The 22,500-nt window shown below is 38.0% G+C and overlaps 2 protein-coding genes across 3 annotated transcripts in view; one reads left to right on the top strand and one right to left on the bottom strand.

Annotated features, from left to right (window-relative positions):
* Window positions 1-6,009: 6,009 nt before the first annotated feature.
* Window positions 6,010-10,505, bottom strand: LOC138015175 (transcription cofactor vestigial-like protein 4). The gene is made up of 4 exons (XM_068862110.1): window positions 10,356-10,505; window positions 10,189-10,255; window positions 9,238-9,397; window positions 6,010-8,707 (listed from the first exon to the last, which is right to left on the bottom strand). The coding sequence occupies exons 2-4, from the start codon at window positions 10,250-10,252 to the stop codon at window positions 8,242-8,244; spliced, it is 690 nt and encodes a 229-aa protein (XP_068718211.1). The 5' UTR covers window positions 10,253-10,255; window positions 10,356-10,505; the 3' UTR covers window positions 6,010-8,241.
* A 4,542-nt stretch (window positions 10,506-15,047) lies between these two features.
* Window positions 15,048-22,500, top strand: part of LOC138015670 (ubiquitin-like modifier-activating enzyme ATG7) — a 41,390-nt gene continuing 33,937 nt past the window's right edge. The window contains exons 1-4 of one of the 2 annotated variants that reach the window (XM_068862763.1): window positions 15,048-15,220; window positions 16,109-16,163; window positions 16,694-16,811; window positions 21,594-21,671. In XM_068862763.1, coding sequence (XP_068718864.1) covers window positions 15,070-15,220; window positions 16,109-16,163; window positions 16,694-16,811; window positions 21,594-21,671 — 402 coding nt within the window. In that variant the 5' untranslated portion in view covers window positions 15,048-15,069. The remainder of the gene's footprint in view (window positions 15,221-16,108; window positions 16,164-16,693; window positions 16,812-21,593; window positions 21,672-22,500) is intronic. The other variant, XM_068862762.1, reaches the window with a different exon arrangement.

The raw sequence follows: 22,500 nt of genomic DNA, 5'->3' as shown, positions 1-22,500 counted from the left end.
ACCGTTTACGAAAGGGAAATTTGCGTAGTCACCAGTGTCGACCACAGATATCATGATATGCCAAACTGGATTAAAACTAGCGAAAAATGCAGAAAGAAAACATCTTCAAAACCGTTTTCCACCTGAACACGAAAAGCTTTGACTGTGTAAGAACTATAGTTGATGAAGTATGGCTGTGTAGCCGCGGACATAGCCGCGTCGAGCCACGAAAAGCGCGCGAAAAATGAAGCCTCGTTTATGTTTAGGTGAGTTAACCTGGGTTGAGCCATAGCCTCTCGAGAGGCTATAGTTGAGGTTGCAATTCAATCGAAAACAAGTGCCTGATCAGCGGTCAACTTAAAAAACAGCTGACCTCGGTGAGTTCTAAGCTTGAGCCCGCGATATAGTCACGTGATACTGATCAGTGGATACCTTGGTTTGGCTGGTGGATGTCCTATATCAAAGATGTATGCTGCAAACTAGCATGATACTGGTCACATTGGCATACATGGATGGGTGGACGGACGGACGTTCGTACGGACGGTCGATGACGTCATGGCTATTAAACCAAGATTTCTCGCATCGATGTACCATATTTTCTTAACAATGGTGCTCCGCGCGCGTGCGCCTTCGAGCTTCGCTAAAATTATATGTACGGCTAGTTTCTCCAAGGATCATTACTTGAAATTTCTCAAGATTATCGTTCAATCTGTTTATCTTGTACCAGTGAACTGCGTTATCAAGTTCATTTTGCACTGTAAGGTGGAGTGCTGCCGGATTCTCATGTGAGTCATTGATTTGTTGCAGCTGATCGTCGGTACAGATGTTTAAGTTGGCGTTAACAAAGAGGAAAATATGATTGATAAAAACATTAAATAAAAGTGGACCGAGAGTGCTCCCCTGAGGAACTCCTCGTTTAACACGTAGCCATGGAGAGTATTGTCGCCGATTTTTACTCTTTGCTCTCTATCCTGCAAGTAATCTTTTAACAGATGACATGTATGGTGGTTCAAACCGTTGGCCTTTAGTTTAGTAAGTAGAAATGCATGTGGTATGCTGTCAAAGGCTTTGGACAAATCTACAAGTCTGTTGTTGTCAAGACTTATTCTTCCAGTCTTCAACCATTCTTATTAGCGCCGTTTGGCAATTGTAATTTCTACGATAAGCTGATAGGTAGTCAGAGAGGATTCCACCGAAGTGAGCTTGAAGCTGGGAGGCAAGTGGTTTCTCAAATATGTTCTTAATAGCCGGCAAAACAGATATTGGTCTATAGTTTGTTTCGCTGAGTTCATTGTCCTTTTTAAATAAAGGTGTGACTTGGCCTTTTTTCCAGTTCTTAGGATATTTGCATTGTGCAATCCAGGCGTTGAAGATAGAGCAAAGAGGAAACATTTGACTGATGCAGATTCTTCAAGCAGTCCCGGAGTAATGTGGTCGTATCCACTTGACTTGATTACTTTCATTTGTTTCAAAGTTTCAAAAGTTGCTCTATGTGGATGGTGCTTATGGGTGAAAAACCAAAATCTGTACGCTCTATGTCATTTTCTAAAATGGCTTGGACACTGGGATGATCTTGAAAGTCGCCGGTGCTGTCCACAGGCTCCCCAATATTACTCGCTACGTTTACAAAATAATCATTAAAAATACTAGCTATATTTGCTTTTTGTCAGTGGTCATCTTATTCCCCTCTTGTAGAATTACATTATTTATTGGGCTTGTATGATTTACTGGTATTTAAAAAGGTTGAGATGTGGACCAAAATTGCATTGGATCTTGATTTACAGCAGTCGACTTCCTTTTGAAGTATGAAACAATGGCCTTTCTCCGCAGAGGTGCATTTATTCCTCTGAGATTTGTAAAGAAAATTATTTGCATCTGTTCTATTTCGTGTAATGGCTTTCCATACATGATTTCGATGACGGATCAGTTACGCCATTCATCGGCAAATACGGCACAATAATTAATGATCGTCAGCCAAACCCATTGTTTTTTTTCTGCATGATATCACCGAATGCCGAGGGGAAAATAATGCACACCGTGTGAGAAAAACAGGTGCGGTCTTTTTCGGTGGCAGGGAAATTATCAGGGGTAATCTTAAACGAGCTAAAACGCTTTATATTGTAGTGCGCTGACTGCACTGCAATATTTTTAATATTGCAGCTTGCTTGCGGCAATATTTTTAATATTTCCTCGATACTCTTGTCCGTCTCTTTTCTAACTTCAGCAACAAATCTGGCCAAGGCAAAATCCAGCTGCTCGTCAGACATTTCGTTTAGATTCTCTTCTATCAACGGTTAGCCACTGTAGCTCAGTTTAACTACCGCCTAATTTTTCTCAATCCTCCACTCATCAAAAACTTTCACCACCCAGGCCCATTTTCGACGACTTGCGTCCAATACCCAACTTTCTTCAAACTTCTCGAACTCAAAAGATCTAATTGGTTTTCTGAATCTTTGCTCTTCTGAAGAAGGAAAAAAAACAAAGAAAGCGTTTTCTTAGTCGTTTAAAAATGACCAAGCAATGAAGTTAGAAGATTTAGAGGTATTACCTTCAACAACAGCAGCCGGAACGATCCTCACGAATTTCCCAAATTGTGGGAAATAGAGTGCCGGCATTTCCCGGAATTCGGGAAAATTCGTGAGGATTGTTTCGTTTCCAGGCCCTTTTTCACGATTTTAGCGCGGTTTACAGGATGGAATGCAGGGTAAAGCGTCATTCTCATCCGGTTAGCTTTTAACAAATTCGGAAAATCGCTTACCTTTATGCCACGATCATGCCATCCGGATTTTTTTGGCTAAATGGTAACCACATATTGTCGTCTTGCTTATTTTATACAATTATGGCTTGTTTAAGATGGTATTCGATTCTTTGTGAGTGGTTGTAGATGTCTTTGAGGTGGTTGTAGGTGGTTGTAGATATTTTTGAGGTGGTTGTAGACGGTTGTAGATTTTTTATGAGGTGGTTGTAGGTGCTTGTAGATGTTTTCAGGTGATTGTAGGTGGTTTTAGGTCGTTCCATGTTTTAGTGACTACGAGCTGAGGCCACAGGGCTCAGCTGCCTGCATTATGTCCAATAATGCTGCTCGCCTCAGTAATGATTGCCTCGCAAATGGACTTGCTTGAGTGGTGCGTGCTTGTTTATAACATCATGAAGAAGAGATTCAAAGGCATAAAGTTTGTCATCGACAGTCATCGAATCGAAGAAGCTCATAAATGCATGGGACCGTGTTTAAAACAGAAAGAAAACTTTCGGTGTCAAAATTTTTGGGACTGCGAAAAGTAACTTTCTTTGAACGCGATCTCGGTAGCGATGCCCTCAGAATGGAAAATACCAGTGAATGGTCACTAATGTGCGGATTTACCACTCCAGTAGTTAATATTTTTGTTTTAGCGTTAGTGAGAACTAAGTCCAGTAAGGTACTTGTCTTCGCTATTTCGCGAGTTGGAGAGTTGATAAGGTTTTTAAAGTGAAAGAGATTCATAATGTGTAATAGATCGCGGCCATTTTTAGGGAGGTTATCTGGACATAGTAAATCACAATTGAGATACCCCAGTAGTGTAGCAGCTGATCCAAAGATTACTCGTCGTTGGTTCGCAACCCTTGCAGGAAACAATCATGTTATTCTTTCTATTGTTTTAGCCCCAAAAGGAGGACGCTTTCGGCTTTTCGAGTAGAGGCTTCCAACAAAGTGGCAAGTTCCTTTCTCAACATGTTCTTTGGGAGTGAGGGTGATCTATACAGACCGATTAATGTTGACCATACGTTGCGAAGTTTTAGTTTGACAGCAATGCATTCAATCACAAGGTGGTTTTCCAGATGTTTCGAACGTTGGTAAATGATGTCATTGCAGATATACATAATACCACCACCTCCAGAGCAATTTCTATCCACTCGAAGTAAGCAAAAGCCTTGAATTTCAAACTGGCTACTTGGAAGACTTGTGTCAAGTTTAGTTTCCGTAATAATAAGCATATCGAAAAGGAGCGATGAAAGCCAAAGTTTGACATCAGCGAATATAAATCCGGCGAGTCCGTTGACATTTATGCACCCTGCGAGCAGAGCCTCCTTTTGTCATTTTCTTCACTGAGGAGGAGAAAATGAGGCTCTGCCCGAATCGCGTCAACTCTTTGAAGCCGCCGCAGCCCGAACTTCTGGACTAGTCAATCTTGCTTTCTCTCGTCAAACCGGTTTTTCCAGTGCGAGCGTCCGTTTAGTGACAAAACCGATGGTTATAATTGAGCCCGCTGTGCCATAAAAAACCAAGATGGCGGCGAGATCTGGCATATTAGGCTTGGGTTCAAGACTGTATCCCGGCAATATGCAGCGCATATTCAATAAAGATCTTACTCGATTCATGCAGAGCCTTTCTCGAGAACGCCAAAATCGAGCAAGCAAAAGAAAGGCTCTGCTAGCAGGGTGACATTTATGTCACCCACTTTACAATTTTTCAGAAATCGTTTTGCAACATCATCATACCCTAGCAAGATACAAATATCGGGGTCAAGGGTCATACTTTGATCAGATTATAAACTGATGTTGGCAAATGGAAGAGACTGTCTTCTCATTGTAGCTGTCGGTATTCCTTAGGTGTTACGCCGCCACACTTTGTGACACCATTTTGAACAAAGATCACATGCAATCGCTCTTTGGTTTTTCAGGGGCACCCAACGTCACTTTTCGGAAAATATCTGTTCGGAAGGCGACTTGAGATCTCGAATTTTCGGATCATTTGTTGTAAAATTTCTTGCTTGCCTGCCTGTCCTAGGATTTTCGAACATCTTAAGATTGGTATAATTGCCCATTTTAAACGGATTTTTACCCTAAAAAGGTCACCAAGAATTTTCGGGAGCCTGTTTTCTGGCTGAAATTTTCGAAAAGATAAGCTTTGATCCCTATAATTTTCGGATCACTATACTTTCAGCTAGGAAATCCGAACAGATGAAACATTTTTAGGGGATAAAAATATGGCTATATCTTCCGTTTAAATACGAAAATATGTTTAACAAAGCGATGTTTTGTGGTTTAGAACTATATTCTCGTTGGGTGCCCCTGGTTTTTAGCCAGATTTGTGGCAGACAGCACATTCCGTAGAGTTAGGACCAGGATTGGGATGGATATCAGCACAGAGACAGAAACAGTACGTCGTGGTGTATGTTGCAAAATGGCGGAGATCGATAAAACACGTCCGATCTTCATGACCGCATTGCATTGCATAAGGCTAGAAACCAGGCCACCTTCGCATGGTGGGAAGAAATAACTTCCGGTCACAGTACTATTTACTCACGTAGTCCTTGCTTAAAGACCCTATTATTCCCCCTGATCCCCTTTGTGGGGTTGAATTCAATTTCCGCGGGATATGCACAGTTGTGACTACGAAGAAGAAGAAAACGAATTCGACTGGTTTTATGACGTGTATGCATACGGCATCCCACGTAAAAAGCTCAGGTGCACGTGTCATGTGCATTAGCAGTCGTGTTAAGTGTTGGAAGAGCACTGAGCAAGGCTAGCTTTGTAGGTAAATGTAGGGAAGCGAGAAAAGTCTTTTTCGTTCCTGTCCTCATTTTCGCTATCGCTTGAGAGCATTTTTCTGCTATTCTTATTTGCGTAAAAGCCTGAAAAGCCGCCGCAGGCCGATTTAGCTAATCGCATAACTCCGTGCTCCCGTCGCAGCTATTCTACTGGCCGTAAGAGTCCCCAGGGAAATTCTCAAGACCTTTAAAACGCCGTTGCATACAAATCTCTCTCTTCTCGCAAGTCTACTGACTCAACAGTGTCTGCAAATTTCCCCACCCTCCTCCCCTTCAGCGTCGCTGGCCATTTCTTCTTTCAGCTCACCCTACGCCTTATGCAAAATTCTTTCGACCATAACTTATCCTTCACGAGGCACAGGGTAGCTTATTAGGCGAATGTGAATTGATTACTATTCAGTGCATGGCTTTCGAATGTGTGCGTCGTGTTTACTTGCGTGGATTCTCGGCCATGATTTACTTATGTAAAAAATCCAAATATGTATCTTATATGCCAGTTAAATTTCAATGGCAAACACCTTTTATTCAAAGACACATTTACATATTAAACAAAACATTAATTTTTTTTTCACCTACTTACAAGCGCATGCAAAAGAGATCAGAGTCCTGAAGGGGTTACCGTACTGATAGTAAAATGAAATTGGGATTGGCCTAATTCTGTTGAGAAAAATAAGATTGAGGTCGAAGAGACTGGCACTTGGATGAAGTTAGTAAAAGACCAAATTGGAGTGGGTTTTTGCTCAAGTGACAAGTACGACACCGGATAGCCAGATGGCAACTCCCTCAACACCAAACCCCTTCTGAACTCCAACAGAAGTAAGAGTTTACGACAATTTCAAAGCTTGTAGACAATTCAAAATTTAATGAACTCAATGAGACTCTTCAAGTACTGTCCTGGTCACTATGTATGTTTCATTCATCTAAAAAAGTTCTGATTGCCAGATTACCAGGCCAGACTTGAGTTTGCAATACTTCATACATTCCCCAAAGGGCTAATTGTTCATATAAACCTTTTATAAAATTAAATAACATAAGCAATTTGGAAAGTATCTTTAAAATGCTTAACTTTCAATTTTTCACATAACCAGTTGATTTACATGTAAGTACCTACACTACATGCTAGCATAATAATTGTGAAACGGTTAGGAAAACAAGTCAAAACAACATCCAGTTCCGTTTTCTGGTAAACAAATTATTATTTTTACCCCTTTCATTGTTTTTTTCTGTTATCTTCAAGACAACTACAACAAGGATACCCATTGGACAAAGCAACATTATCTTCTTCAACAGCACTGATTACCATAAACCGTACCCTGCATATCATGATCACACTGCAAACACCAGAACTTCACTTTTAAAATTCTTGTTAGAATGTCTCTGTGGCAAGGGAGTGAAAGAATGGCAGACTCACCTTTCTGACCTCAACTGGGTAGTAGAGCTTTCTTTAATTAGTAATTATCAATAATAAATCATTGATAACTAATAAAATGACCAATATAATAATAATATAGTAATAAAAAAATAGTATTATGCTAGGTTATTTTGTTAAGGTGACTGATGACAAGTTCCTTTGACTCTTGTATGCTGATAAATCCTCATGATTATTATTATTGAGATTTTATTTTTGGACAGCAACAAGTAAACAAGAATCAATAGCTGCTGCTACAGATGGATTACTTGGGGCTGTTTTGTAACATGTTTTGGTAGATGCCTTAATTTCAAATTTCATGGTTTGTACAAACAATAAACTTGTTTCATCCAACTCAAGGCAGTAAAAAACATGGTGTGAAAATACACCCAAGCTGTGTCTTATAAATGGTGCCAGTCTTTCACAACTTTCATTGAAGTAATTTGAGTCCATAGACTTATCACCCCTTCCAATTCCATGCTATCTCATCAACATTTTTCTTTGGGAGAACTTTGTTTCTGACTGAATAGTGTGAACAAAATTACCATTAAGTGCTCAAATCTAGAGTTCCCACCTAAAGGTACAGTAAGTATCCGGCAGACGACATCAAGTTTTCACTGGTCACTGAACTACATGTAAGAGTGTCATAAATTTGATATATTAATAATCCCAGATATTTGTGAGTTCAACCATGTAAAATGTTTTGGGCCAAGAGACTTCAAAACACTCACTGGTGATACAAACATTAACATATTGACTCCCAGGGGTTCCCCATTGACGAGTAAAATTGCCTGGCATTAGACAGAGTAAAATAATAAGTCTGGCCGGTTTAGGCCAGTTTAGGCGTAAAAGGGTTAATGGGACAGTTACGTATATTCACCGAAAATAAAAAATATTATACATGTATCACTGGCACACGAGCAAGATAAGTTAGCAACCAGGAATTGATTGCTTACTACTCACTCAAGGTGGCATCACAAGACAGTAGCCTCCATCCTCTTCACTAACAAGTACTGACCACAAATACTGCTTACCGAACAACTTTGAACTTTCAAATTTTCATGCATGCATGTCATGAAAATAATTAACGTGAAACAAACATGAAGTTTAGGAACATGGTTTTTACAGCATGTACTATTCGAAACTAAATTAAGTCACAATCTTTCATGTGTGCAGCCTATTAAAGCAGAAGCCAAAAATGTTTATTCCTGGTATCTGATTTAATAACCTATGCAATCCCTGCTGCAATCTGATTAGCTCATTAAATAATTTAATTATTTATTGTCTTAAGCTAGATGCTTAGTCTGTGATCACCTATAAATTACATTAGTTTGCAGGGGAGACAATTGACTGTAGCTGAGTAGTATTTGAAGGCTGGTTTGAAACATCAGATTTCTTTAACTTCTGCCATGTGTCACCAAGGGCTTTTGCAAAGTGATCATCCACTGATCCAGCTACGGACATCGATGTTGGGCTCACACATTTGTAATCCTCCCCTAGACTGCGGCGGAAATGTTCTTCTACAAAAGGGTCAATCATTCCTGATTCAACAATCTCACGTCTGTGAGGCCCAGGATAACAAAACATGTCTGATGGACTGTACAGATGTGGCGGGGGCATAAAACCAACTGGTCTGCGAATGTTAGTGGAAGTTATGACAGATGGTCTTGTGTGCACTGGTATATGCGAATGTAGGTATCCAGTTTCTCCTGATTTCGGAACAATAGAAATAAGAGGAGGTGGACCAGAGTCGACTCTTGACTTTGTTGTAGGCACTGGGTTTAATGGTGACCTGTGAGTGACGCAAAACACCTTGTAATGTTGCTTGGTCAAATATTGCCACAATGCAATTTTCAACCTGATGCCATGAAAACAACCCAACTAGAGTAATTTCCTTTGCCAACTCTAGCTATAAAAAAGAGCCAATCATAAACTCAATCAATTCAGGTGGGGCCAAGCATGGGAAATCACAGAGAGTCTTGCTTTTTGATTGGTTCAGTATAAAAAGCACCATTCTTCAGCTAGTTAACATATGAGCAATGCAAAACCAGTGGTAAATTGCAATTTGCAATTAATTCATACCTGCCCCACACTTCACCAATTAAGTCTAGAGAAAAGATAATGCAAAGCTAATGAATACATATTTTAATAGGCACATCTATATATAGTTGTGGGATAATTTCTCAACCGTGATTCCAAACAGTTGTACAAGAGGTCGACAGTCAACCTAAAACTCCATTTTCCAACTGATCTTTAATGCATTCAACTATGCCAAGGATTTAAACAAACCCAGCTTCAACGGAACGTTTAGTAAACACTTACGTCTGTGTTCCAGCTGTTTTCACTGAGGAGAGTTTTTCTAATCGATTGTCGTCGAAATTCAACACTTGGGCAATGTCTCTCCTTTCTAGATTTCGCTTTCTTCGATTCTCCGCCGAAGGCATGACTTTTGGCGAATCTTCACTTGCCTCTGGCTCTGTATCTGAACAAAATAATTCAACCAGGAACTCCTTAACAGTTCAGTAATTGCCTAGCATACAAACATCCAATGAACAAGTCAAACCAGCTCGTCAATTCGATCATCACCTTTTTTGTTCTTGGCAATGCCATATCTTACCATCGCAAAGAGAGAAAGAATTAAAAGGGTGACGAAACTTAGATTGCTGTCCAAGAAATGTCGACTATTGTCACGATCACAATATCACGGTCGTTTAGAAATCCCTCAGTGAGTAAGGCTTGAAACTAAGAAATTTCAATGGAATGTCAGTGACGCAAACAACGCGAACACGCTGTTTCACAATAGAACGTAAATAAATATTTCCGCTAATTCGCAAAAAGTCTCACTGGCAACAAATCGAAGAATGCTTTATTGACAGCGTTCTGACAGTCAAAAGCGATATTTGCTGCAGTGCAGCTCAAAACGTTCGAGAGAAACACATTGGAGAGGTTGTGTACTAATGCCAATAATTTGTGGATGCTTTGTTTATTAACATGACAAGAAAATTTGTCATGCCAAACATAACACGACTAAAATGTCTATTCATCCTTGAAAATTTCGCTTTTGAATCACCTCATTCTGGAAATTCTACAGCATTCCTCGAGAAACTGAAATTTTTGTCAACAAATGGGGGATAGCAAAGTGATACCACCAGAATACAAGCGCATACACGTTTCTCACACGATAGATTCGACAAATTCCTCAACTTACCATAAAATTTCGACTGAATTTTAACATGCTCTCGAGAAAATTAAGTCAAATGCACTAAAACTTACTTTCTTTCGAATCTGGTTGAACTAAGGAAGCTGCTCTTGAAAGAACGTCCAATGGAGTCTCCATCACCTGGCGAATGAGAACAACATCAGCTCTGTAAACTCAACAAAAGTGGAGTGATACAAGCGACAGCGTCGAGAAAATCACGAAATTCGATCGCAAAATATACCACAAGTCTTTCTCCGTTAGGTGGAGAGGCCCCTGGAAGATTATTTTCCTTTATAAAAGCTCAATTTGTCGCTACCATGTAATTAAATTGAAACAAACATGCGATTTGTGCTTAGGAATGAAAAGAATTAGACATGACGAAGACCCCCGTGACTAATCGCTTGATTTGATTGGTCAAAAGTGCGTGACAAGATCTCTAAACGGAGAGATGACAAAAGCATTTCTTTTACATACTGTAGCTTGTGTTCAACATCCGCCTCCTCCGACTCGCGGAAAAAAAATTCGGGGAGGAGGCGGCCGGCGGAGGTACACTGGCTAAAATACCGTGGATATAAAAAGCACTGAGATGAATATTAAACAATGTAGTTAGCTTTCTAAATTTAAATTCTTTTTTTCTGTAAAAACAGTTTTCTTTGCCTTTTAGTTGATTTGTTGTCCATATTTTATACTATTATTTTAATTTACTAATTATTCTTGTTTGTTTGTTTGTTTGTTTGTTTGTTTGTTATTTGTTTGAGCAGGTTGAAGTTTGGGCAGCTATTCAGATGATGATACTCACCCACCCATATAATCACAGAGGACAGCCACAACACCGGGAACTTCGTCCCTTCATTTGCACGCTCAGAGATTTTGACTCTACCATCATAACAGGGGTACCAAACGTCAATTTTCGGAAAATATCTGTTCGGAAGACGATTTGAGATCTAGAATTTTCGGAACATTTGTTGTAAAATTTCTTGCTTGCCTGCCTGTCCTAGGATTTTCGAACATCTAAAAAATGGTATAATTGCCCATTTTAAACAGATTTTTACCCTAAAAAGGCCACCTAGAATTTTCGGGAGCCTTTTTTCTGCCCGAAATTTTCGAAAAGATAAGCTTTGATCCCTATAATTTTCAGATCACTAGACTTTCAGCTAGGAGATCCGAACAGATAAAAAATTTTTAGGGGATAAAAATATGCCTATATCTACCGTTTAAATACTAAAATACGTTTAACAACTGTATTTTTAAGTGGTTTTGAACAATATTCTCGTTGGGCGCCCCTGTCATAAAGCAACAAACTGTTTTCGAGGTACCAAACTCGGTCCCAGGGTCTCTCTTCTCTGCCTCCTTTGCCGTTGACAAGCAACATGATTTCTTCTCTAAATTAACGATTATCGTAATTTACTGGGAATTTACTGTTATCGTTAATTTAGGATTCTGTGTCCCAAGACTTGTGGAAGCAGAGAAAAAAAAGGATTTGAACTCGGATTTTATACTCTTATAGGAACCGCTTCTATCCGCTTCACCAATGAAGATCAAGACACCGCACTCCCCCCAACCCCCCCCCCCCAAAAAAAAACATTATTTAGTCTCCCCTAGAATATCTCTGCTGAAGAATAATAAATTAGGCCTAAGCTACAGAGATCAATAATTAGGGGCTATGGTTGATTTTAAAGGGTTTAGCTTTGTCGTGAGGTTTGCAGTGTTTAATATCAGGGGCACCCAATGAGAATATAGTTCAAAACCACTTAGACATACCATCGTTAAACGTATTTTAGTATTTAATTAAACTGTTTGGATTTCCTAGCTGAAAGTCTAGTGATCCGAAACTTATAGGAATCAACACTTCCCTTTTCGAAAATTTCAGTCAGAAAAAAGGCTCCCGAAATTCTAGGTGACCTTTTTAGGGTAAAAATCCGTTAAAAATGGACAACAATACCATTTTTTAAAAGTTCGAAAATCCCAGGATAGGCAGGCAAGCAAGAAATTTTACAACAAATGTTCGGAAAATTCTAGATCACAAATCGTCTTCCGAACAGATATTTTCCGAAAATTGACGTTGGGTGCCCCTGTAATATTGTTCTTTTGTCGAGTGGTAATCTAATCTTTAATCTTTAATCTTAATATGTTTTTTGGCACCGTAAAAAAATCCATCAGGTTTTAGTACAATGTAACAATATTCAATAATAATAAATTTTTATCTAAAAAGTCTTACTTATAATTACACTAAACACCATGCCGTGTTTTTAATTTAACTAAAATGATCATTTAACAATTTCTTGAAATTATTTAGGGATTTCACTTGCCTAAGGGACTGTGCAATAATTATCAGGAAGGGGGGGGGGTCCTAAAATGAGCTTCACCAAAGGAAAAATTAGATAGGTCCCCCCCTCCAGCAGCGTCAAGATTAGTTGTGACCCCCCCCCCCCCCCCTCACGTTCTCTCAAAATTATGATGCGCCCCCCCCCCCCCCTCTCTAACCCGTACCTTTAGATATTGAAAAACTTGAGAACAGATACCAATATCTTTTATCCGACAACCCTGCTTGTGCAGGAAGGTTTCTCCGAGAGGATTACAAGCCAGCTCCCCATGATGACAGCAACATCAGACGTTGCAAACAAGAGGCAAATGATATCCAGGACAAGCTTAATGCTGTCGTAACCAAGTTAGAAAAACACTGAAGACTGGCCTCAGCTGTTTACACAATTTTAATGCTGAACAACGTCATTCAATAAAGTCTCAAGTCGGTTTAAACGTTCTGCATCTTGTAGAAGACCTGGATAGGGTGATGGCTAAATATAAAGCGACATTTCCTATTGGTGCCAAATCTAAAGCATCCAAATCAAGAAAAAAGAAGGAACAGAAGAAAAAAAGGGAGAAGAAGAGGATTGCTGCCTCAGAAAGCCGTAGGACCCGAACCTGTATAATTTTTCGGTCTTTGGGAGGTGAACCCATTGATGACAACTATGAAACAGAAGTATGTGGCATTCCTCAGCTAGAAACTGTAGACCTAGAAACCCTCTCGCTGTTTAAATCAAGAACAGACCTGGCATGTCTGCGGGACCTCTTAAATGCCAAATGTTTTATTGGCAAAGCTCACAACGTGGTTTGTGACTTCTGTGCATGAGCGATTGTTTCAATCTATCATATGTTGACATTCTAAATAAGTTAAAGCATGTGTTTATGTTGATGCAATATTTAGACATTATGGATAGTCAAAGGCGTGGCATCTGTCTATTTGGAAAATGTTTATTTATTCATTATCGAATTTGTAAAATTTAATTAAGACCCCCCCTCAACTTACTTCAGAAATCTAATGTAGAACCCCCCCCCCTCCTTTCCATAATTTTAACTTAAGGCCCCCCCCCCCCTCTGGTTTTAGGGGCCCCCCCTCCTGATAATTATTGCACAGTCCCTAAGACTGCAGGGTAGACTGTTCCAGAGAGTTGCACCTCCATAACTAAAGCTCTTTTTTAGGCAGTTAGTTCTTGGTAAAGGGACTTGTTTTTATTTGCAGAGTCCCTTAATTAAGACTGCGCTCAGTAAACGAAGAGGATAAGTAGTCAGGAACCAGATCATTAAGAGCTTTGAGCACCATAAACCTAGTTGAATTTGACGCTGGGCAATCAGGTCTTTCCAACCTAGTTGTTGTAAGAAGTAAAAAGTAACTAGCGTCAGCATCATAGGAGGAGGAGGTCAAAATGCGAGCAGCACGATTCTGCAGTTTTTGTAATTTTTCTGAAAGCGTTTTGCCGCAATTCCCACAGACAATACTACAATAATCGAAATGAGGTTGTACCAAGGCATTGTAGATGTAATGCAGCATTATAAAAAGGACGGGGGTGCTCATAGGAAATTTTTAAAAGAACCTCTAAGAGGTACCAAGATCCGGTTTTTTGGGCGTGGTATGAAATATTTTTTTACCCCTAAGAGGTACCAAATTATGGGTTTTAATTAGACAAAATTTAAAATTAGTTAATTGTCAAATGTCTCCTGTCATAATTAATATTTTTCGGCCCAGTACATCAAAAGGTACCGCTAAAGTTCCCGCTGTGGACCATTTGAGGCTGAACACCCTAAAAGGGTTCGAGTCCTGTGTCCATGCACTTGGGTTGTCTTTTATAAATATGTATGACCTTTTCTCATAATTCATATCAAGCTTTCAGTCTTCTAAGTAATGTTTAAAAAACGAGCAGCAGTGTTTTATCGGGGTTTAAAAACACGAGGCTTCGTCTAGTGTTTTTAGACCCGATAAAACACGTGCTGTGAGTTTTTTTGAACGGCTTTAAAAACATTTTACAAAGAGCGTGCCCCTCTGGACTCAAAACAGTGGTTAAATTGTGAGAGGTGAATATTAGTATACAAGAAAAACAAGCTATGCCTTATTAGTATTTTTTATATAAAGAATACTAACGAGGAGTGTTTTATCAGGATATAAAGCTCATACACGTGATGTTTTATCGGTGTTTTGATAGGCTGTTAGGGTCATGAAGTATTAAATTCACAATAATAGTAAATTCAGAGCAAATTACGAATAGGTGACGTGGTTTTCACTTGACGTCATGGCCGCCATGTTGGTGGACGAAAACAAAAGATCTCTCATTAGCTCCTATTGTTCGTCCACCAGCAATTGTACATTTCAGCATTGTTATCTGTGTCTCTAGAGATTGGTTGCAAACCACCTATTAACGATAATCGTCACATATATTCAAAGTAGAGATGGAGCCGAGAAGAGAGACCCTGGGACGAGGTTGATCAGAACCGAAGCAACACGATCCACGATCTCTTCCTCAAATGAAGGGCTCTGGGAATCATTCTCGTTCCCAGATTCCATCGTTTCTCTTAGCCAGCGGCGCTTTCTCACCTCATGTCCGGGAATTTAGATCAACGAGTACACTGGTGACGAACTATAATTCGTTGTTATTTACATGACCAGTGAATCGAAATAAACTATGGCGGAAGTTTGTGGACAGAGTTCGGTCCAATTTGCACCGTTTTCCAGTGCTGTGGACGCCGCTTTTTGGCACAGACTCACTAAGAATAAGTTAGAAGTTTACCAGCTAGATGATAAGCCCAAGACTTTACAGGGATATTATGTAAACAGTAAGTACAGTATATTAAAAGATGTAGTTTGTGTTCTGCGGAGTTTGGCACATTATTACATGTAGGTCACAGAATGTTAAAGATTTATATTACAAACGTTTCTTTTGGCGAAACCGATCGACTTGTTAGCCCACTCGATTATTAGGGTGTTGGGAAAACCCGTCTTAGTTTTGGTACTGTTTTCGTACTACGAAAACTAAGACTAACAAAGCAAAGCCCAGGAGCGAAGGTCAGGAATGCGTCTTAGCGGGAAAATAAATTAACAAGACGCGTCCATCAGTGTCCAGTGATGTCGAACTTTCGGAAACGTAAGCTTCCGTGGGTAATATGAAATCAAAAACCTAATCAGGGAGTTGTGAATTGACTATAAATATAGAGTAGCGTGATGTAGAAAGCTAAGAAATACATTTAAGTTCGGGAGTGAGGCAAAACTAACAGAAAATCACTTATGTCCTACGTGTAAAAGTACTTCTGAATCAGTCCCCTATCACATGTATATTAATAAGAATCACCATTTATGGCATGTGTTCATTGTTGGCCATCCTCGGAGACCCAGGGGCAGATAGTGGGGACAAGGACAAAATCCGAGCAGGTGAGAAAAGCTGCCAGGAGGGAAAGTATGTTTTAACTTGGTACTTTTGCTTGTCAGTGGTTTTTTCTCGCCCGCTCCCATTTTTGTCCTTGTCCCCACTATCTATCCCTGCGTCTCGGATTCAAAACATTTAAAATGGCGGTCTCAACTGGAGTCTCGTCCCCAGACTTCCCGCTTTGTCTCTTTTTCGTCCAACCCACACTTCCATTCACTTGAGTATCGCTTTTCGCTACCTTCACATGCAGTAAACACATTTTTGATATGATACATGTTTTATTTTTGTTTCTCTATTTTAGGTGACCCAGTTGGTCTGCCTTGTCGCTTCAATTTGGATTACAATGCTTTCTCTTTGTGAGTCTGCAAGTTTTCAGTTTCTTGTCAGCAATAAATTATTTTATTATCTTCATACATGGATACTGTTAAAAAGCATTAGAAATTAAAAGTATTCTTTGTATAAATGTTTAAAAAATGAGCAGCAGGGTTTAAAAACACAAGGCGTAGCCAAGTGTTTTTCGACGCAATAAAGCATGTGCTGTGAGTTTTTTGAACAGCTTCAAAAACATTCCACAGAAAGCGTGTTCCTCAGGAGTCTGAACTTGTAAATGCTCAAATTGTGGGAGGAGAATATCAGCATACAAGAAAAACAAGCTATGCTATGCATTATTCTTTATATAAATTAGAATACTAACGTCAGGAGTGTTTTATCAGGATATAAAGCTCATACACGTGACATTTTATCGGCTGTTAGGTTTATGAATAATTAATGATTTTTGAAGTGATCATAAGATGGCAGGAAATAAATTTATGAGTGTTCATACATGCATGTACTTCTAAGTATCTCATGGTGTTAGCCATATCTGATCTATCAAATCATTTTTCAGAGATAAGCCTGTACCACAAAAAACATTTCCAATGAAAGGAACTCTGATCAATACCAACACTATTGAGGGATTCAGAAATTATGATAAAAAGGAGCTAATTCATTCTGTTGGGCAGCAGGTACACGTAGAGAACCTTAAGTTTTTGTTTAATATGATTCCATTTGCAAAATTTCTGTGATGCACTAAACTTTTGATGATATTTTTCTCAAGTATTGAAGAGTAAAGTTACTTGAGTATAAAATCTTTGTTATTTATTTTCAATTGAATTTTATTGTGACCTCTGTCCGTATAATGAGAAGTGATATACTCTGTAGATGGCTTGAATAAGGCAGTCATTACAAGTTTCTCTGTTTACTGTAAGTAGGCTTTCTGATCACAGCATTGGTCAGATATCTTAAACTATAATAATTGCCTACCGTGTAATCTTACAATCATTGAGAATTCACAAGCATAGACCATATTCAGAAATGGCAACTAAGAAATATTAATAGTATTAAATTTTCAACCTCGCTTTATGCATTTCTTGTGCTCTGATTGGTTCACTTGATCTTGGTAATCAAGCTTTCACATGTACCTTAGTTTGATCTTGTGAAGGCTATTGATTGCGTCAAGTGTTTGCTAAGCTAGAACTTTTTTCACCGGAAAGCGAAATTCTCTCTGAAAAAAGCAAAAAAAAACCTTTTGGTGGAAAGTTTGGATCAATTCTGACGTTTACATGTAGAAGTACGCAAAAGGTCAAGGAATGTTTTTGTGATGAACCTGCATCTGTCAAGTGTACTGACCACAAGGTATTACACAACATTGCATCTTCATCAAGTTTTTTCGATTTGGCTTGGGTTTTCTCGCTTTTCTCACTCTTATTTCATACTTCCAAACTTTTGGAGTTGAGGAATTTAATAAAACAATTATTCCATTAGCACTTGTTGGATATGAGACTACCGGTAGTTAATTTAGCCAACTCAGCGCTAGGCGCCTTGTTGGCTATTTACCATCTCATATCCAATGTGCTCATGGAATAATTGTTAATTTTTCTTTTGTCTCTGTGCTAATCATCCTCACTAGCTTTACTTTGGAAGAAAATTTCTTTTAAATTTTGTTCGTGCTAACAAGGCTTGTGAGGATGATTAGCATAAAGACAAAAGAATAGTTATTTAGCGGCCATTTATGAATATGGTCTAATGACAGGCTAGTTAATTTTAAGAAACAAGCATGCTTTTTTGAAAAGACTAATAATATTGTGAAATGTCACACAATCATTCATGTACATACATATAAAATTATTATACTGACATAAGCATCAAAATTCTACTTACATGTACATATTTTACTTGAAAATCTATAATTGCGTGTTCACCCGTGTTGGTTAAAATGAGTTATGTTTAACTGATTCACTGTAATCCTGGTAAAAATGAAATCACATGTATAATACCGGTAAATTATAAAACAAATCCTTAAATATGTACATTCAAGTAAGTACAGAAGACAACTTTTCCTCTGGACATTGCATGTTTTCTGCATCCACATTGGGTGTACATGTACATGTACATGTATGTATTTGTGAATTAAATACTAATTCTAACTAAAATATGAAATTTACTTAATTTTCCAGCAATGACAATCAACTTGTGCAGTTATTTGTAAATAAGTCTTTTCACATACTAACATCTAAGGTATATGCATACCTTATTATAGGAAATTAACAATGCACTTTATTAACACGATTTTACAAAATTCACGTTAATTTAATGTATCTTACTAATGTCGATGTAAATTTAATGCATGCTATTTTACAACATTGTTACTTTAAAGCACCTTTATTTCATTACAAAACCTTATTAGTTCATGACTCCTCTATTGGCTCTTCAGAGTCACTATCTGACAGGACTTCTTCGTTTAAAATCAAGTTCAAAATGTCTTTTGGTTGATCTTGATACTCCTCTGTCTCCCCAAGAGGATAGCTCACTTCTTCTGTTTTCCTCTTTAAAATTTCCAATGCCCGTTCGTCCTCCCAAATTATGCACGGCTACTTCTACTAGTATTTCTAAGCCGCCTTGAACCAGTGGGGACCATTAATTTGTATTTTATAGATTTCACCTGCCTCATTATGTTAGCTCCTCTCTTCAATGAAAACCAGACATATGCATACCGGCTCAGTTCTATGAGAATATGCCCAACAGTAGTGGGAAATAATGTTCCTGGCAGAATTGTTGGTCCAACAACTGCAAATCGGTCGTGTTTGTTATCTTTTTCTTGTTTAAATGTGATTTCTTGTTTCATGAAAGGCTTCCAGGTTGAACGATACACATGGTAACCTCTTAAACTTTTGACGAATTTTAAAGTAGAAGATTCGTACGCCATAATTGTGCTTTCTATGCAAATAAACACAGACACCTTTTGAGCCAGCCACGCAGTACGCATTTAAGAATTGATACATGTAGTAGGGTCTAGTTAGGCTTCAAAACCAAATTTTCGGCTTTAAAAAAAGCTTAGAAGCATTCCGTGCACTTGTCTTGGAAGGTTTTATTGACGGAAGCCAAAACACAGTTTGGCATTCAGAAATGTAAAGTGCGAGTTTGCAAAATTATGAAAATTGCAGTAAATAAGCACTTATCGAAAAATTCGCGTTAATTTAATGAATGATTCTAAACATAATTTTTGAAAAATTCGTGTTAATTTATTGTAATGTTAATTTTCTTCGCGTTGTCAACGTGCATTAATTGTTAATTTCCTATATTAAGGTAATTAGCTTAGTTTAAGTGAGGATAACTGATGTAATGCATCAAAAGGAAGCACCTTTAAATTTGTTTACGGAGTAAATATGCTGGAAGGATAAATGTTCTTTTACAAACTTGGGAGAATTTTTAGACTTATTCATAAACAAAATTAATAAGTTATTATTGTCAAACAAATTTCTTACTTGTTCGTGTCATGAGTTTGTCCCTACAAGGAGGCAGTTGGTTGTACTGCCTGCATGTACAATGTATATAAATTTGCCTTTTATAGTTGACATGATGTTATATTGTCATGTGTCAGCCAATAATTAAGTGGATGTACATGTAAGTATTAAATTGGACTCGTAGTAACAGGTTTAATAGACAAGTGCACAATGTGCATACAGCTGCAACTAAGTACATTGTACTTATAGTTGCCGCTGTATGCTTAAATTTAGGGTGCGTTCGATTGACCCTGTTCCGGAATGAAAATATGTGGAGTGATGATTAAAAGGGTATGTTTGGCGCGTTTCGAAGCCGCAAGGATGATAAAAATATGTTTAAAATAGCATTTTAGCACATGTTTGACAATTTTCATGTGAATCTCCACAAAAATGAAGGATTTCCAACTTGTACAATGTAGAAGAAGTGACTTAGAATAACATTTGACAACAAAAACTTGCAACAAAACGTTGCTTAATAACATTGTAAGATTTAAAAAGTTAAAAACGATAAAAAGCTACATTGTATAAAGAGCTAAAATCGACGACGTTTTGACGTTAACATAACGTCATTATCAAGTCAAAAATGTATAAAAAGCACATGGTATGAGGGATCGTTTGAATGAGAGTCATTTTAAGATTCTGAGAAAGTGCCAAGGTAAATTTGAATGTTTAGTGTTTGAAATGCTTTATAATTATTAAGAAATTCAAACCTAATCTCAACGTGCATATGTGCGAAACTTTTTGTTTAACCTGTAAATTAAGTTCTCTCATAATTTTTTCGTTTTAGTAGTTATAGAACTTATTTTTATACATTTTTGACTTGATAATGACGTTATGTTAACGTCGAAACGTCGTCGATTTTAGCTCTTTATAGCTTTTTATCGTTTTTAACTTTTTAAATCTTACAATGTTATTAAGCAACGTTTTTATCGTCAAATGTTATAATAATAATAATAATAATAGTAAATATTATTATTATTATTATTATTATAGTAATTTATTAGTTGTCTCCATTAAAAATGGCTTTTCGGCCAAATTTACGAAGGTAATATATTTATAATAATAATAATGATAATATTATTATTATTATTATTATTATTATTATTATTGTGATTATAAATAAACCCCTTCAGGCAGCTGGTATGTTGACTGATAATATCTGCGGATGAGTCTGAAAAATGAACATTTGGCCAAGAAGTGAAGCTTTGAGGGCAACTGTGAAATTTTGAGGACAAGCTCTCAGCCAAAGGCATTATCAGCGGACATGTATACCAGCAAGCTAGTGAGGGGTTTGTTTATTTTATGGCCCTTCCATTAATTTGGTCTTGGGAAAAAATCAAATCCTTTTAATTGTCACTGTGAGGGCTCAAAACAAACAACTGTGAAACAAGTCTGGAGCACTTGAAGGATTCAGGTTGAAGGTAGACAGCTGTTGTTAAAGGTGGATTAGAACCGTTGGTTTATTTTAATACAGGTAGTAAACACTCTGTAGTAATACTCTATGTTAAAAAATGACTCAGTTTGCAATATATACATGTAGGACTAATTAAATCTGAAAGTTGACTCATAACTTTCTTGACAGCACATCTTGCTGACTATTTTGTATTCTCTGGAACAGGATTTGCGGCCAGCTTTTTAATGTAATTATCACTTGACTCCACAAAATGAGTTGGTTTTTCTTCTCTGTAAAATAATAAAGATGAGAAGTTGAAACTCTTTTGCTTCCTTCTTTCCATTAGATTTGTTGTTGTTTTTTCTTCAAGGGAAACAATCGCAGGACAAATACTGACAGAGATGCGGGTTATTTCGCGATAACTGTCCACCACTTGATGTAAAATAGCCAATAAATTAATCCCGTGAAAATTAATGGGTGATACGTAGTCTAGGAAAACTATTGTGGTGGCCATGTTGCTCTATGTGTGAGTTCCTGTATAATTGAAAACAGTATGTTTCCTTGTATTTTAGATATGGGAGTCAATTTTGTCAGGCCGAGCCACAGACAATCCATCATTACTTTGCCAATTTGTACTTATTACTTTTGCTGTGAGTCTGCAACATCTTTTGATCACTTATATCTAGTATATCCTTAAACCCTTTGCTTTTGAGAGTGGGGTCAGGATGCAGTATATTGTGGGCCACATTGGTTGAAATACAGCTGTCAGAGAACTTGGAATCATTTCATACCCATTGTCATCTCTTCTGGAACAATAATAAAAATTAAATTCATTGCCGATGAATGAGCTTGGGAATTGGTGCCTAAGGTGTGCGGCAGGGGCCTGCTGCAGTCCAGGCAAGGCACAGAGGTGTCTCTTACAACCTAGTGTGAGCAGGAGCCATCATGCAGCAGCCAGCCAACTGGCACCGTCACACTGTAAAAAATCATAATTACCTGCCCAAAGGATACTTACCAACGCCATTAATTCAAGAAGGAGGGAGCAAGAATCTGCAAAGATTTGCATTAAAATTAGTGATCTGCAACAATCAGTTAATGCCATGCAAATGCAAAATAATATGAGAGGGCCAGGGTCCCCCTGGAGGTCGCATGCACTTTAGGGAAAAAAATTACTGACTGCATTGCCTTGAGATTTTAAAACTTTGCCTACTTAAATTATTTAGCCACATTAAATTTTTGTTTTGTATTTCCTTTAATAACCCTCTTCAGGACAGTTCTTTTTTTGTCCAAGTTCCAAAATAATTCCTTGCAGTAACAGTAACTGTATAATTATGCTGGAATAGAACGTACTTGTGCATTTTATTCTGACTAGTCTAATAATTGGTAGCACCTGAGAGCTTTTTCCCTTTTACAGTAAATAAATAATTAATTAATTAATTAATATTGAAAAAAATTCGAGTGGGGCTCAAATTAATTGTT

The sequence above is a fragment of the Montipora capricornis genome, chromosome 9 (genome assembly GCF_036669925.1).
Source record: "Montipora capricornis isolate CH-2021 chromosome 9, ASM3666992v2, whole genome shotgun sequence".
In the NCBI taxonomy this organism is placed as follows: Eukaryota; Metazoa; Cnidaria; class Anthozoa; order Scleractinia; family Acroporidae; genus Montipora; species Montipora capricornis.
Note: the sequence above shows the minus strand (reverse complement) of the source record. Positions and strands in the feature narration are given on the sequence as shown.